At 40.5% G+C, this 14998-nt stretch overlaps 1 gene segment (V, D, J or C); it reads left to right on the forward strand.

Annotated features, from left to right (window-relative positions):
• The first annotated feature begins 6417 nt into the window (after positions 1-6417).
• LOC100722804 (immunoglobulin heavy variable 3-23-like) lies at positions 6418-7264 on the forward strand. The segment is given in 2 exon segments: positions 6418-6589; positions 6696-7264. Coding segments are annotated over 2 exon segments (666 nt in total).
• The last annotated feature ends 7734 nt before the right edge of the window (positions 7265-14998 follow it).

A 14998-nucleotide genomic window follows, 5' to 3' on the forward strand; every position in this document is an offset into this window, starting at 1 on the left:
CAACTGATGATAATACTGTGCACATCCTGTGCAAATAAACTATCCAAATTCCCAGAAATCAAAAAAGAGTATTCTGGGAATCCCTTAAGGATGTGTACTCCAGGAACCTAAAGACATTCTACCATCCCCATCTCCCAAAGCTCTGCCATATCTTAAATCTCCATTGGCTGGGGCCAAGGCCTGAACACATGGCCTTCAATGGATGCTGATTCATAAAATAGCACAAATTCTGCCCGTGCTGCCTCAGATGACAGTTTTATACATTTCTCTGGTCAGAAAATCCATGACATATTTATCACTCATTCATTCCTCGAGGAACACATAGGTTGAGTCAATGTTTTAGATATTGAAAATAGTTCCACAATTAACATGATAGTGATGGTTTGCTTTGATATACATGTTTCAGAAACTTTGACTATGTCCCAGCAATGGGATTTGTGGATTATAATGAAATTACATACTTCACCATCCTCCCTCTCTGTGTTCTGTCTGTTCTTGTATGTTCTTGTGTAGTTCATCTCTAGTGATACAGTTATTGAAACCAGGAAGAGCATAGGGTGAAATACCAACTCAAAGAAAAGCAAAGTTTATAACTTGGTAATTTGCTGGACTGGCCAAGTTATAAATCACACAAAGGTCATTTTCAAATCCATTTTATTCAAGAATAAAAAAGGAAAAAAGAGAAAAATAAGATGAAGAGGAAAAAGGAGAAGCAGAAAGAAAGAAGAAGGAGAAGGAGACTACAACCAAATTTCAAAACACATCTATCAGGGGCAATAATGGTACATACATTGTGCACTGTTATCCCCAAACCTTTCATGTTGAGTACAAGACATCTTCACTCAATCATCCAAACAATACCAGCACAAATCTTTCTCTTCAGCAAACTCAGAGAAATAGGTAGTATAGCTATCTGACTTTTAATTTGGCACTACACAGATTGAAAGCTTTCAGGTAATTAGGAAAGAATAAAATGATTTCAGTAAGGTATCAAAAGAAGATGGAGGAGAGGATGCAGAGAAGGGATCTGAGAGCGTAAGCTCTCTGTGTTTCACTATGGAAGCTCATGTGCTCCTTGGAAGACATCGTTACCACATGTAGTCTTTTTTGAGAAATTTACCTGGAAAAAAACAGAGTTCCTAAAGGAAATCAGGGCTCTTGAGACCTGAGCTAACCTCTTGTTTTGCCACCCTTCAAAGGAGGGACCTAGTGTGCATCTCTTCTGCTAGTTGAGGGTGTAGAAACTAGACAAGGGTTGGAAGCACACAACTACCTCCTGCCAGGCACCAAGTCTGTCACTGCCTGTTCTTGAACTTTAGGGTCCAAAAATGGGAGGGAAACATGCATTTCATGTAAACTGCTCCTTGTGGGGTGTTTTTACAGTGGCTGTCATAGACATACTCATCGCCTAAGTTTGTGCAATTGTCATTTTAACACTCTGGTGCTTCAGTAAAGGAAGCATTTAGTAATCCAGGAATTGCTTCCAGGTGAAACACCTGATCACATGACCTAGGAAGACCTGTGGGCCCAGGTAGATGAGATTTTTCTATATACTATGTAAAACTAATATTCCCAGATGCCATACATTGATTTTTTAATTTTTATTTTAAAGAGGGTAAAATTAAACACAACAAAACATAATATAAGAAAGCAATGTAAGAGACACATATTTCAAAGCAAGACAACTGGAGATCTTCACTATCTATCATATTGTCTCTTGTTTTCTTCCAAATAGTTGTCCATATCTTCATATACAATGAATTCATACAAAACAATATAGTATAAAATTGATGCAAACAGGATGATGAAGGCATTTTAGCAATTCAAGGAAATCATCACAAGAGCATACAATTAGAAGCTGTTAGAAAAAAAGAAACAGATCACCCATAAAGAGAAAACCGATCAAAATCATGGCAGCCTTCTGAAGGAAGGAAATCAACAATGGCTGTCACAGTGTCTCTCATTCTCTTCAGATTAGCTGTCCATACCTTCACATATGTTGAAATTAAACAAAACAAAATGGGCTAAATTAACCCTAAACAAAGAATAGTAGTATTTCCTGATTTCACATCATGAAACTATGGAATCAGCACTGGGAATCATAGTGTCTCTCTTTCTTCAAAGTAGTTGTTCATTGCAACATGCATTGTATAATCAGTTCTCATACTCGTTTAGAAATTCTATGCATGTATTAGTCTCTACATGTATATCTATCCTTTCTGTATTAGAGGGAAAAACAGAGCGAAGCAAGTTGAAACAAAACAAATTCCTAGAAAAAACATGAAACAAAAAATTCATATAATACCTCAATACAAGGTGACCTACAATGGTTACTATGATATCTCTTGTTATCTTCAGTATAATTGTCTAGATCATCAGGCATAGTACAATTGAACATAGCAGTACATAACAATATTAATAAAAACAAAACATAGAAGACATAATAAGACTTTAAAAGCAGTTAATATTCAAACCAGAGTGGGTATCCTAGTGAATCTTGTCATCTTCAGTGTAGCTGCCTATACTCTCAGACTTGGTAGGATCAATCATAGCAGATTCAAATAAAATCAATTTATAAGCAGTGATCTAACAAATCATATTCAAATAAGATCAGTCATAAGACAGCATAAGTTATACAGGACTTCAGATTAGGTTAATAGACAATTAAGGAAGGTTACCATAATATATCCTGCTATTTTGAGGACTGCTGTTGGTGTCCTCAAATCTAGTACAAGTAGACAAACTGGAACAGAATATAAGCAAACTAAACAGAGTGGTGAGAATAATGTGGATTTTAAATCTTGATACACTATTAACAATATCCTCTGCTTTCCTTTTTAAGACAGTTCCTCCCCTTTCACTTTCACAGGATGTACATTTTGGGTCCCACTAACTCCTTTAGTTTTAGATTGAGGGAGGAACCTGCTACTTACCTAAGGGGTAACCTTTTTACCCCTGGGCTTCATCTTAAATTTTATTCCTTTACCTACGAAAGCCTCGATGTTTTCCTTTGTTTTGGCTGAGTAGTTCTCTACTACACAAAAGTAGCATGTCTTTCCAGTCTATCTGCAGGTACTGGACAAGTTGCCCCTATTGCTGTCTGGTTCCCTGTCACATAGAGCATTGTTTTCTCACTTTTGACTTTTGGTCCATAAACCTTCTTTCAGATTAATAATATTTCCTATACAGACCATCTCATTGGACCCTATCTCTTGATCTACTCTGTCTGTGTTACTTTTTGGTAGTGTATCAAGGCCATCTGTGTTAAAGATTATAGCCAACCTTCTCTGCCTCATTTCTGTTATTCTATTTTTCTACCATTGGTTGTCTGATTTTCTCCTTCATTCCACTATCTTCCTCATTCATTGAGGACTCTCTCCCACTGTTCCTGAAGTCTGATGTTTTTTCTCTCTCTCTAAAATGCCCTTCTGTTTTTTTCATAGCATTAGATTTCCCCCAGTTCCTCTTTGTCATAGAAGCATCATGTTTCTCCATTAATTTTCAGAGAGAGTTTTGCCAGTTACATCAATCTGTGTTGATATTTTCTTTCAGGGCTTGGAATACTTTGCTCCAATCTCTTCTTGATTTCATGGTTTGTGTTTAGAAAGCTGACATGATTTTGATGGGTTTTTCTTTAGTTGATCTGTTTCTTTTTTCTGACAGCTTCTAATACTATGTTCTTGTGATGAATTTCTGGGATCTTGATTATTATATGTCTGGGTGTAGCTCTGTTTCGGTTGTAGGTGGCTGGAGTTCTTTATGCCTCTTACATCTGAATACCATTTCCTTTTCCTATGCTTGGGAAGTTTTCCTTAATTATTTCCGTGAATAACCTTTGTATTTCCTTTGTGTTTATCCCTGCTTCTTTACTCTCATTTTTTATTCTTAAGTTATAGATCCTCTTGTCATCTTCTAGCCTTTGTATTGTTACTGTCTGTTTCCTTGTTAAGAGATCTGTCCATTCATGATCACACATTGCAAAACCTATCTTCAAGTTTTTGTCAACCTATCTCTAGTTTCTTTTAGGCTATTTAGCCAGCTTTCAATGGAGTTTTTAATTTCCTGGTAATCTCTTTGAATCTGTTTCATTTATTCAAGATTTTTTTTATGTTCTTCTTCAAATGGTTCTCTCTTTTTTTGCATCCCTCCCTTCTCCTATCTGTGTCTTCTTGATAGGTGCTTAGCATTTCTTTTATTAATCTTCTTATGTCTTGCTTTACTTGTATTAATATTTCAGTTTTGAGATCATCTATAATGTCTTACTTCTTTATGTCAGTGATACTTCTTTGTCTATGATACTTCTTTATGTCAGTGATACTGTGTCTGATATTGTATATTTGCTGCCCTCAATCACTTCTGTGTTTATCTCTCCTGGACTGATATTCTCTGGTATAGGGGCTGGGATTCTTTTCTTATTTCTTTCTCTTGTCATGTTTCTGGTTTCTTCCATACAGGTATATAATGGAGGTCCCAGCCCTTTTCCTTGTTGGTTATGGTTCTTCTGAAGTATGCTGGTTAGGGATTTCTGTCCTCTACATCTTGATTTTGGTCATTGAAGTACAAACAGGGGCAATGTAGGCTGGCCTTTCCCCTCCAAGCCAGACAACCAGCATGGACCTTCACCATGTTAGTGTGTGCTGGGCAGATAGAACCTGTTCAGAGTAACCTCAGGGACCATTTTATCCCTGCCTATTGGGTCCTGGTCAGAGGTGTGACCCATCCTAAGCAGATCCCACAAACTTTCTCTGGGCAGGGGGCAACCAACTGAAGTCACTGCCATTCTTTGTTCAGCCCCATCCTGCCCACTATCAATATGTTGTCGAGTTGATCGCCCATTATCACCCATCATGATCACCCATCATCACATGAGGGGGTCAAATTCTGAGCACTCAGTGCAAGTGGGTTAGTGAAAGTCTCCACACCAGCTCTGTTCTCCACTGGGCTCACCAACCCTCAATTTCAATGTGACTGGGGCTCCCACAGCAAAAGCACCCAACTGTGAATTTGACCAGCTCCAATGGGAGCGCGGGACCTCAAGTCTGACCGGCTCCTTTCCCTTTAGTTTCTACCTAGATTGAAAGGATCCATTTCCCTCCCTCTGGTCTTCTCCAAGATGTTTGATATCAGCATCTGAGCTGTTTCTCTCAGGAAGCCTCCCTATTTCACTGCTTACTGACCCATAATCTTTACCTCCTCCAGATTCCATATTTTATAGCCTTGTAATTTCATTTTTATGTGCCTGCACATTATTAATTTAGATAAGGCAGGTTTATATATGGTTGTAATGTTTCTTACTTGAAAACAACTTTTCTTATGAGTCTACATTTTCAACACAATTATCAGATGTCTTTGTAATAAGCAGAAGCTTAGAACACTTAAATGAGCATTAACACATTAACTGAAGAAGTACACTGAAGCATTTGACCATTATTTTCATGATTATTTTTGCCTTACTGGGAAAGAAAAGTTCTCAAAATCAATAGGCAAATAGCCTAGCACTGATATGCATCCCTAGCTTTTTGAAATATATTTAAGTGAATCAGCATAAATATCTGTGAATACTGACTCATATAATGATATATGGATATTTCAAATAAATATTCTATGTTAAACATGACCAGCAGTATAGGATGTGTGCTCATACTATAAAAGTTGAAATAGGAAAGTTAATGTAAAGCACCCTGAGGAGCTTCCTGGAGATGGGATGCAGGAGGGAAGCAGGAGAGGGAAGGATAGCAGAGGAGCCTCAGGACAAACTGAGGATGACACATGAGTTCACTTCTGTGATTGTGTGTGGTTGTACAAGTGTTCCTGTGATTTAATACTTCTCAGGTGCACACTTTTTTCCATGGGAAGTTCATGTGTTATGTCTGATGAAGCTATTACAGACACACAAAATCTCAAAACAGGCAACGAATGAGAGAGTTCATAAGAGGCGAATATATGAGACACAGCAGCAGGCATACACATGGACAAAGGTTTTGTTTTCGCTCAGCACACAGCAGAATGAAGCTAGACACACCTGTCCTCCCTGTAGGAAGAGGGGAAAAGAGTCATCCCAGGTGAGTGAGCTCTGTTCTGGACCTGGAACAGGTAATAGTTTGTTCACAGTTTAGGGGAGCACAGGCCCAGACAGTGAGGAGGACATTTACAGCACAGCAGCAGCTCTCCTGTAGGAAAGGAAAATGTTCCAAACAATTTGATAATTTTATGCATTTCCAAAACAGGAAAACAAAAATATGCAAGTTATGGGTACACGAAAAATAAAAATAGACAAAGAGATAAAGACAAGGAATCATCTCTTAATTAGTTTTTATGTTGTCTGGAAAGACATCATTGCTACTAACCCTTCTCAGCACACTAACCTCAGATGTGAGCTCTGAGTTTTTCATGCCCAGAGCTATCTACAAAAGAGTAGGCTATGCAAATAGGGTGCTTATGAAAACCAGCGCAGCCCTCACACTGCAGCTCTGCAGAGGAGCCCAGCTCTGAATGCCTAGCTGTTCACACTCAGTGATCAGAACTGAGTACAGACGACTTACTATGGAGTTTGGGCTGAGTTGGGTGTTCCTGTTTGCACTTCTGAAAGGTAAATTATTGAGAACAAAGAATATGAAATGGGAAAGTGGATGAGACTGGGATAAACAGCAGACATGTATGACAGTTTCCTGAACAGCATGTTCTTGTGTTTGCAGGTGTCCAGACTGAGGAGCAGCTGGTGGAGTCTGGGGGAGGCTTGGTGCAGCCTGGGGGGTCCCTGAAACTCTCCTGTGTGGCCTCAGGATTCACCTTCAGTAACTACTGGATGAGCTGGATCCGTCAGGCTCCAGGAAAAGGGCTGGAGTGGCTCACATACATTAACCCTGATGGTGGTAGCACATACTATGCAGACTCCGTGAAGGGCCGATTCACCATCTCCAGAGACAACAGCAAGAACATGCTGTATCTGCAAATGAGCAGTCTGAAACCCGAGGACACCGCTGTGTATTACTGTGCAAGAGACACAATGAGGGAATATCAGTGTGAGCCCATACACAAACCGCCCTGCAAGGGTGCTCATGCACAGCAGAGGTCACTGCAGTTCTTCAAGAACCAGGCAGGGCCCCCGGAGCAGGTGCAGAAAAGGAAGCAGAGGAGGGAGGGCTTCCTGGGGGCCTCTGGGGTTCCCTTCTGTATTAACATCTTAGATCCTGAGGCGACCCACAAGGGAGTACCCAAGTTCAAGGGAAAATTCTCTGTTAAAGGCAATCGCATGATCACATAAGTACTGATTGTTTTTGTTTTCTGTGTTTGAATTTTTCTCCTGGGTAAACAAAACTTGCAACCATCTCAAACTAACTTAGGCATTTGGTGAAGTTAATTTTCTATTCAGTGTCATACCCTCATCATCTAAAAGTGGATCTGCTGGTTTAGTATGAGTGATGAGGAGCTATCTCACACAGTAATAAATGCTTCAGATTAGGAAATTAAATTCTTCCCGTCCCTGTCCATGAGGTCTGAGAACTCACAGCTCCCTCCTCTCATTGGCCACCTCGGGAGACTTGGCCCCAAGGGTCAGCCCCAACACAGTGAGGAGCTCTGAGCTCAGGGAAGGAGAAAGAGTGGCAGCATGACTGGACTAAGGGCAGTGGCTATGGACCTTGATGTGCTCTTTCCAGACAAGAGGGCTGAGTAGGACTTGGTCCTGTGACTTTTTGCACCTTAAAAATTAAAAAATATATAAAATATAGCCATCAATATTCTCAATTTTTCTCACACACGCCTTTCTTTTTCTGTTTTTTTTTATTTTGTTTTTATTTTGAAGAAAGAAAATAGAATAGTAAAGTAAAATCAAGCAGTGATGGAACAATAGGAAAATCACCATCCTTACTATATTGCAAAATCTCATCCTCTAATTTGTTGCTCAAGCTCCTGGGTCCAGGCCTGCAAAGTCAATCAAACAATTTAATGCCATGTCACTGACTTACTTCCGTTAGTAATATCTCAGCCTGCTCTGTATCCCATTGCTTATGTGTGTGTTACTGAAGGACAGGAAGGGGAGGCTGCATGTCTTCCTTGCTGCTTCTCCCTGGCTGGCAAGGCCTCAGTCAGTATGGGGACTGCACTGATTCCTGCTGTTTTTCTCATCTGACCCGCCTACCACCCCTGACTCTCTTATTCTTGCTGGGTTGCTGAATTAACTCTCTCTCTCCATGGGTTTCCACCAGCAGGTCTGATCCTTCCTGTGTCCGTGGACACCACCTCTGTCCTCCTGCTTTTCTCCGTGTTGCTGAAGCCCAGGTTCTGGACAGCAGATGAGGATTGGCTTTTCCTCTACTGCTCACCACTCCTCTGTTCTTCTATAGGTGTCATCTCTTTTTTACCCATCTCTCAGTTTTCAGTCTATCAGGAAAACAATGGAGAATTGATGAGATGAAACCCTCTATTCTCACAGGGTTCACGGTTTTTCCTAAATGGATTCCCATGATTCTGCCTTGATGCATTTTATTTTATTTCACTTAATTCTGCATTTGACAGTCATCCGTGTATTTGTAAATTTTTCTAAAACAATCAAATATCTTTAGTAATGTCTCTTTTATCATTACAGTTTTCTGTGACCAGATATATAGTGAAAATCAGGAAATCACTTGCATGCACATCCATGGCTCCTGAAGGCAGAGTGGAGCTGACATTCTCACACACAGTCCCCATGTCTCAGATGTGACCAAGGACCTCACACTCATCGACAAAGGCTAAAGTACCTCCACCTCCTCACCCTGCTCTACTCCTCATCTGGTCCATCATTCTCACTGATATGTCCTGTGTTTAAGGACCAAAAATTCGTGTTCTTGGTGTGATGTCTCAGAGGCACCTGTTGTTTCCCGCCCAGGAAATGAACATCTTTGAGATGTCCAGAGACATAATCTGATCTTATACATTGCACATTCTGAATTATGACTTCCTGAAGATCCCTGAAAATATGAAATATTTTATAGGTTTTCTTCTTTTCATTCCTTCTCTGTTACTGATATTTCAGTCATGATTTTACAGATATCATTTTTGAATTGAGACCTTAGAAGCCCACCTGAGGTAAGAGTGAAAATTTAGCATTATTGTTGTAACTTGCATTTCAAAGAAAAGTAGTGAATGGAACTGGAAGGAATGTGGTGCTCCTGAGTGTTCATCTCACCTCACAACTCTGCTGAGCTCGATTTAGCAACACCACCACTCTTCTGTGTCACTGTGTCTTCACATGCTTAATCTGACATTTACAAAGAGCCTCATTTGTTCTCAGACATGTTTCAAAAAGTTCACCTCCCACCTAGGTTTATACTCTTGTATCATCATGGAATGGAAAATGTATCAGTGAGCCATCTTGACTTCCTAAGCATGGAATCCATCACCATCTTAGTCTCTGATTGTCAACTTACACTTCAGTGATACCTTCTAGGTAGGTTGCTCTTCCTCTTGATCTGTCAGTGTCTGTTAATTGTTGAATCTTCCCATCAGACCTGTAACATGATATAGAGTACAGGCAATGCTTGTCCATAACAAAACCCACAAAGCACTTTCCTAACCTTACTGACCAAATCCTCACTGAACTTCCAAGGCTTTGGCAAGTCCTGTGACCCCTCTCCACCACAAGAGCTTATGCATAACTGAACCTCTATTCTCTCTATGAAATATGTGTCAGTCTTCCTACAAATCCATCAGTGTCATGTAATTCAGAACAGAGACCAGAACTGTGAATGGAGGAGTAACTCTAAGAGTGACCCAGAGCAAGGAGGTAGAGGGGTCCAGGATCAAAGATCAGAACTAGTGACCATCCAGAGAGTAGCAGACTCACCTACTTCTCAATGTCAGGGTCAGTGCTCTCCTGCTAGGACTCAGAACAGCTCTGTCCTCTTGTCCATATCCTACCCTGTGGGTCCAGGTGCAGCCTGATAATCTATTTCTCTTTACTACTGTGGACTCGACTGTTCCCTGCATTCAGGCCACCTGATTATGAGTAGATTTAAGGAGAGAGAGAAAAAGGGTAGAAAATCACATTTTGTTATCTAACTAATCATAATGAATGCAATCATTCAATATGGACAGGGATTCATTCAATCCCTGGTACCGATAAATAATAATAATAATAATAAATGAAACAAAACTGCAAAAAAATGCTATTCAAGAAACTTAGCTAGAATCTTACATTAATTTTTGTTTGATACCTGTATCTTGCTTCTTTGTTGAGCAGGTTAATTTTTTCTCTTGTGGGTGCAGCTCATTTTGCTTTTCTTATGAGATTGTGCTCTAGATAATTTTTCATTCTCCTGGGTCAAATATAGGGTTCAAGACAGCATCAGTTATACCAACTCACAACAGTGTAACATAATATCATAGCAGACCAGATGTCATGTGGATCACAGGTGAGGGTTCCATGGGTCTTGCCCTTTTACAAAGTAGATAGATAACACTCATAGCAATGGTGATGATGTTGGACACTTGTGTCTCCCTGCTGAAGAGATCACATCCAGAGTGATCCCTGCATCCAAAATTCTTGCCCCTTCACACTGGAGGTCAGAGTGTGCAGTCCCCATTGTCAGGGCCTCCCAGTGAAGAGGGATGGAGCTGGGCTCTGCTCTCCAGCATGACTCACTCAGGAATGTTCAGCCCCACTTTCCTGACTCAGAGATGAATTGATAAGGATGTCACCTAACACAGGAATTCTTTAAGGAGATCTAATTAATGACATTGGTAGACTCCATCTGTCGGTGGTGACCTTAGAAAACCTGTACAGCATTTTCTATGGAACTGAGTGGTCAGCAATCATGAGAGACTTATTGCACTGTACTGGAAAACATTTCTGTGAATCCTAAATACATCAATAGCAAGCAAGATCTGCACACTTCTGGGTGAAAAAATATAGGAAAGTCATATCAACTTTTAATTATAGGGACATTATCACCATGAGTATAGTGTTTATAATACATAATTGTTCAAAAAGGGAAAACTGTTATCAGGTGAGCATTTGGAATTTAGCAATCACCTCCAGGAAACAAAAGGGAAAGGTGAACCTAGAAAGGAAATACCATCCAGCACCTACACAAGGTCATGTGGGGAAGGGACAGTTAGTACAGACAGCCTCCTTCCCTCCTGCAGCAAGGCTTCTCTGAGAGGGAGCACAGGACACACATTCTCATCCCCAATCTCTGCGGGCTTTAGTCAGTGGGATCTGGGTCATAGGATGTCTCAGAGCAAGCGGCAGGAGGACTTCTCCTGACAATGTTAATGGGAGTGAAGTGATCTCTCCAGCATGGATGAGAGATATCAGGGAGAGGATGAGGGGGGTGTGCTCATCTTTGTCCTGTGGAAGCAGCACCAGAGCCCGTGTGGGAGGATAAAGTCAGGATGGGAACAAGAAGGGAGCAGGCCTGAAGGAAGCTGGTATGGTGTCAGGAAGGAGTAGTCATGGCTCTGCTTCCTCCATTCACTGAAGGCAGAGTCCTGCCTATCACAGATTTGAACACCACACGAGTGCAGGGGAGGAGAATCCTTTCTGCAGCATGAGCACCAGAGACACCCTGGCCTATGCCTCACATCATTAAGGAAAAGGGCTACTCTCATGCAAATTTGTCTCCCAAATCTGGACTCAAATTCCAGTCTTGGGCTGATGGAGATGACAATTCCTTCCTCAGACAACTCTAAGATCTCTGGAGACAGCGAAGGTATGGCCTGGAATATGAAATTGCTGCATCCTCTTTTGTATCTGGTGACAGGTCTGCATGGTGAGTGTCCTCAACATCAGACACAGGACTATGGGAGGAGTAGGAAAGCAAGTGGCTGATTGGAACTTTACCCCTGTTTCCAGATGTCCTGTCCCAGATGCAACTGCAGGAGTCTGGACCTGGCCTGATGAAGCTCTTGCAGACTCAGTCCTTCACCTGCATGGTCTCTGGATTCTTCATCACAACCAGTGGTTATGACTGGAGCTGGGTCCATCAGCCTGCAGGAAAATGCCTGGAGTGCATAAGGTACATTTATTCCAGTGGTGGCACTAATTACAGCCCTTCCCTAAAGAGCTGCATCACCATCTACAGAGAAACAGGCAAGAACTAGTTCTCTCTGCAGCTAAACCCTGTCACTGCCAAGGACACAACCACCTACTACTGTGCAAGACAGTGGGTTGGGTGGAGTTTCCAGCAAGCAGGCAGGTGCACACTAGCACCAGAACCCAGCCTATTTGGGACTCCTGCACCTCACCATCTGTGTGCAGAGGAAGCGCTGGGCAGATCTGGGGCACCTGCATCCACCTCCCGTATGTCTGGAAGACTGTGGATATCTCAGCAAGCAGGGGAGCATCACAGGTTCCAGAGGCCCTGTGGCCTGTGGTAAGTGCTCAGCGCACTCTGCCCAAAGCCCAGACTCTTCGGGACCCTACAAGCTTCTGGGTGCAGTGAAGTGCATAAGTCGGTTTGGGGCATCTACATCCATCTCCCCTTTCTGGCTGCACTTGGAGAACTGTGGAGCTTCCAACAAGTAGGTGGTCACACAGTGTCCCTGAAGCCCAGCTTATCTGGAACTACAGAGTTCTAAACAGGCAGAAGAGGGCTATTGGTTCTACAGGCCCAGTGGCTTGGGGTAACTGGGTGCCACAGTCTCAGGAGCTGTGAACATACAAGGGAATTTCCAACAGAACCTGAAGAAGCTTTCAAATAACATTTGAAACAGAGAAATATAGGAAAATGACAAAATGAAAGACCAAATTACAACCTCAAACCCCCAGCCCATCTCAAGATGTATAGGAGCGATGTATATAGAAGAAAATATATGCAATTCACCTCAAATATTGGACATAATAGCTACTGAAATTAACAAGCAACTCCAGGAAGCTTTAAAGGAATTCAAACTCAAAATAATCTCTTAGGTAAAAGAAGAAATGATAAAAGAAATGAAAGAGATTCTGAATATATCTAAAGAAAACACAGTTAAAAAATTGGAGGAACTAAACAAAAAGATAGAATCCCTAGAGGAGCAATATAAGAAACAAACAGAATACATAATGCAGATGCACAGAGATATACAGGAAATAAAAAACTCCACTGAAAGTTGTAAAAACCGCCTCAATGAAAGTGGAGATAGAATTTCAGACCTTGAAGACAGGATCGCAGCTAGTGAACAGGAAAGGAAAGATCTTTTAAAAATAACAAGGAATCAGGAAACAACAATTCAACAACTGTAAGACGATGCAAGGAAGAATAACATAAGAATGATAGGGATTAATGAAAGAGAGGGAGACAACATAAAGGATGTCAGGAGGATATTTAGAGAAGTAATAGCTGAAAATTTCCCAAGCATGAGATCAGAAACCGACATCAGGATCAGTGAAGCATATAGAACTCCAAATAGTCATAACCAAAATAAAACTACACCCAGGCATATAATAATCACCATCCCAGAAATCCAACACAAGAATAGATTATTAAAAGCTGTCAGAGAGAAAAGACAGATCACTTATAAAGGAAAACCTATCAGAATCACAGCAGACTTCTCGTCACAAACAATAAAGTCAAGAAGAGCATGGAGTGAAGTATTCCAGATCCTAAAGCAAAATGATTTCCAACCTAGACCGATATATCCTGCAAAACTATCATTCAAAATAGATGGTGAAACACGATACTTCCATGACAAAGAACAGCTGAAGAACTTCATGAACAACGAACCAACCCTGCAAAAAATATTGAAAGACAGTTTAGATACACAAAGGAAAACACCACTAAGCAAAGCAAATAATTAAACAGAACAGAAAGATAAAGATGCAACAGCAGAGAGATAAGATTCCTTCAATTAACCAACATTTAACAGTAATAACCATTAATGTAAGGTCTCAATGCACCAATCAAAAGAAACAGACTAGCAGAATGGATCAAGAAACAAAATCCAACCATATGCTGTTTACAGGAAACCCATCTAACCCTGAAGGATAATCACATACTGAAAGACAAACGATGGAAAACAATTCTTCATGCAGCAGGAATCCAAAAAAGGCAGGAGTAGCCATTCTGTTTGCAGACAATGTGAACTTTAAACCAACAATGACCATAAAGGATAAAGAAGGTCACTACATACTCATAAGGGGAAAACTCCAAGAGGAAGAGATAACTATCTTAAATATATATGCACCAAACTCCAGAGCACCCAGTTATATAAAACAATTATTAACAGAAATGAAAACTCAAATTATCAGTAACACAATTGTAACAGGAGACCTTAATACACCATTGACACCAAGGGACAGATCAACCAGACAGAAAATGAACAAAGAAATAACAGAACTGAATCATACCTGTGAACAAATGGGTTTGATAGACATATACAGAATGTTCCACCCAACAACATCAGAATACACATTCTTCTCAGCAGTACATGCATCATTTTCTAAAACAGACCATATATTAGCTCACAGAACATATTTAAACAAGTGCAAAAGATCTGAAATCATCCCTTGCATGTTTTCAGATCATAGCGCTCTGAAATTAGAAATTAATGATAAAAGATACTGCAAAAATCCCACAAACACATGGAAACTGAATAACACACTCTTCAGTAATCAGTGGGTCACAGAAGAAATTAAAGAAGAAATCAAACAATACCTAAAAGAAAATGAAAATGCAGATACAACTTACCGGAATCTGTGGGATGCAATGAAAGCCGTCCTGAGAGGAAAATTTATTGCACTGAGTTCCCACATCAGGAAAACAGAAGAATACAAATAAATAACTTCATGCTACACCTCAAACAGCTAGAAAAAGAAGAGCAAGTCAAGCCCAAAGTCAAAAGAAGAGAGGAAATTATAAAAATCAGAGCAGAAATCAATGCAATAGAGACAAAGAAAACAATCCAAAGAATCAACGAATCAAAGAGTTGGTTCTTTGAAAGAATAAATAAAATTGATAAGGCCCTAGCCAACCTTATTTTAAAAAGGGAAGAAAAAGCTCAGATTCATGCAATAAGAAATGAAAAAGGAGAAATC

This window comes from Cavia porcellus, unplaced genomic scaffold (genome assembly GCF_034190915.1).
Source record: "Cavia porcellus strain 051 isolate PalLab524CR breed Dunkin Hartley unplaced genomic scaffold, mCavPor4.1 scaffold_8, whole genome shotgun sequence".
Lineage (NCBI taxonomy): Eukaryota > Metazoa > Chordata > Mammalia > Rodentia > Caviidae > Cavia > Cavia porcellus.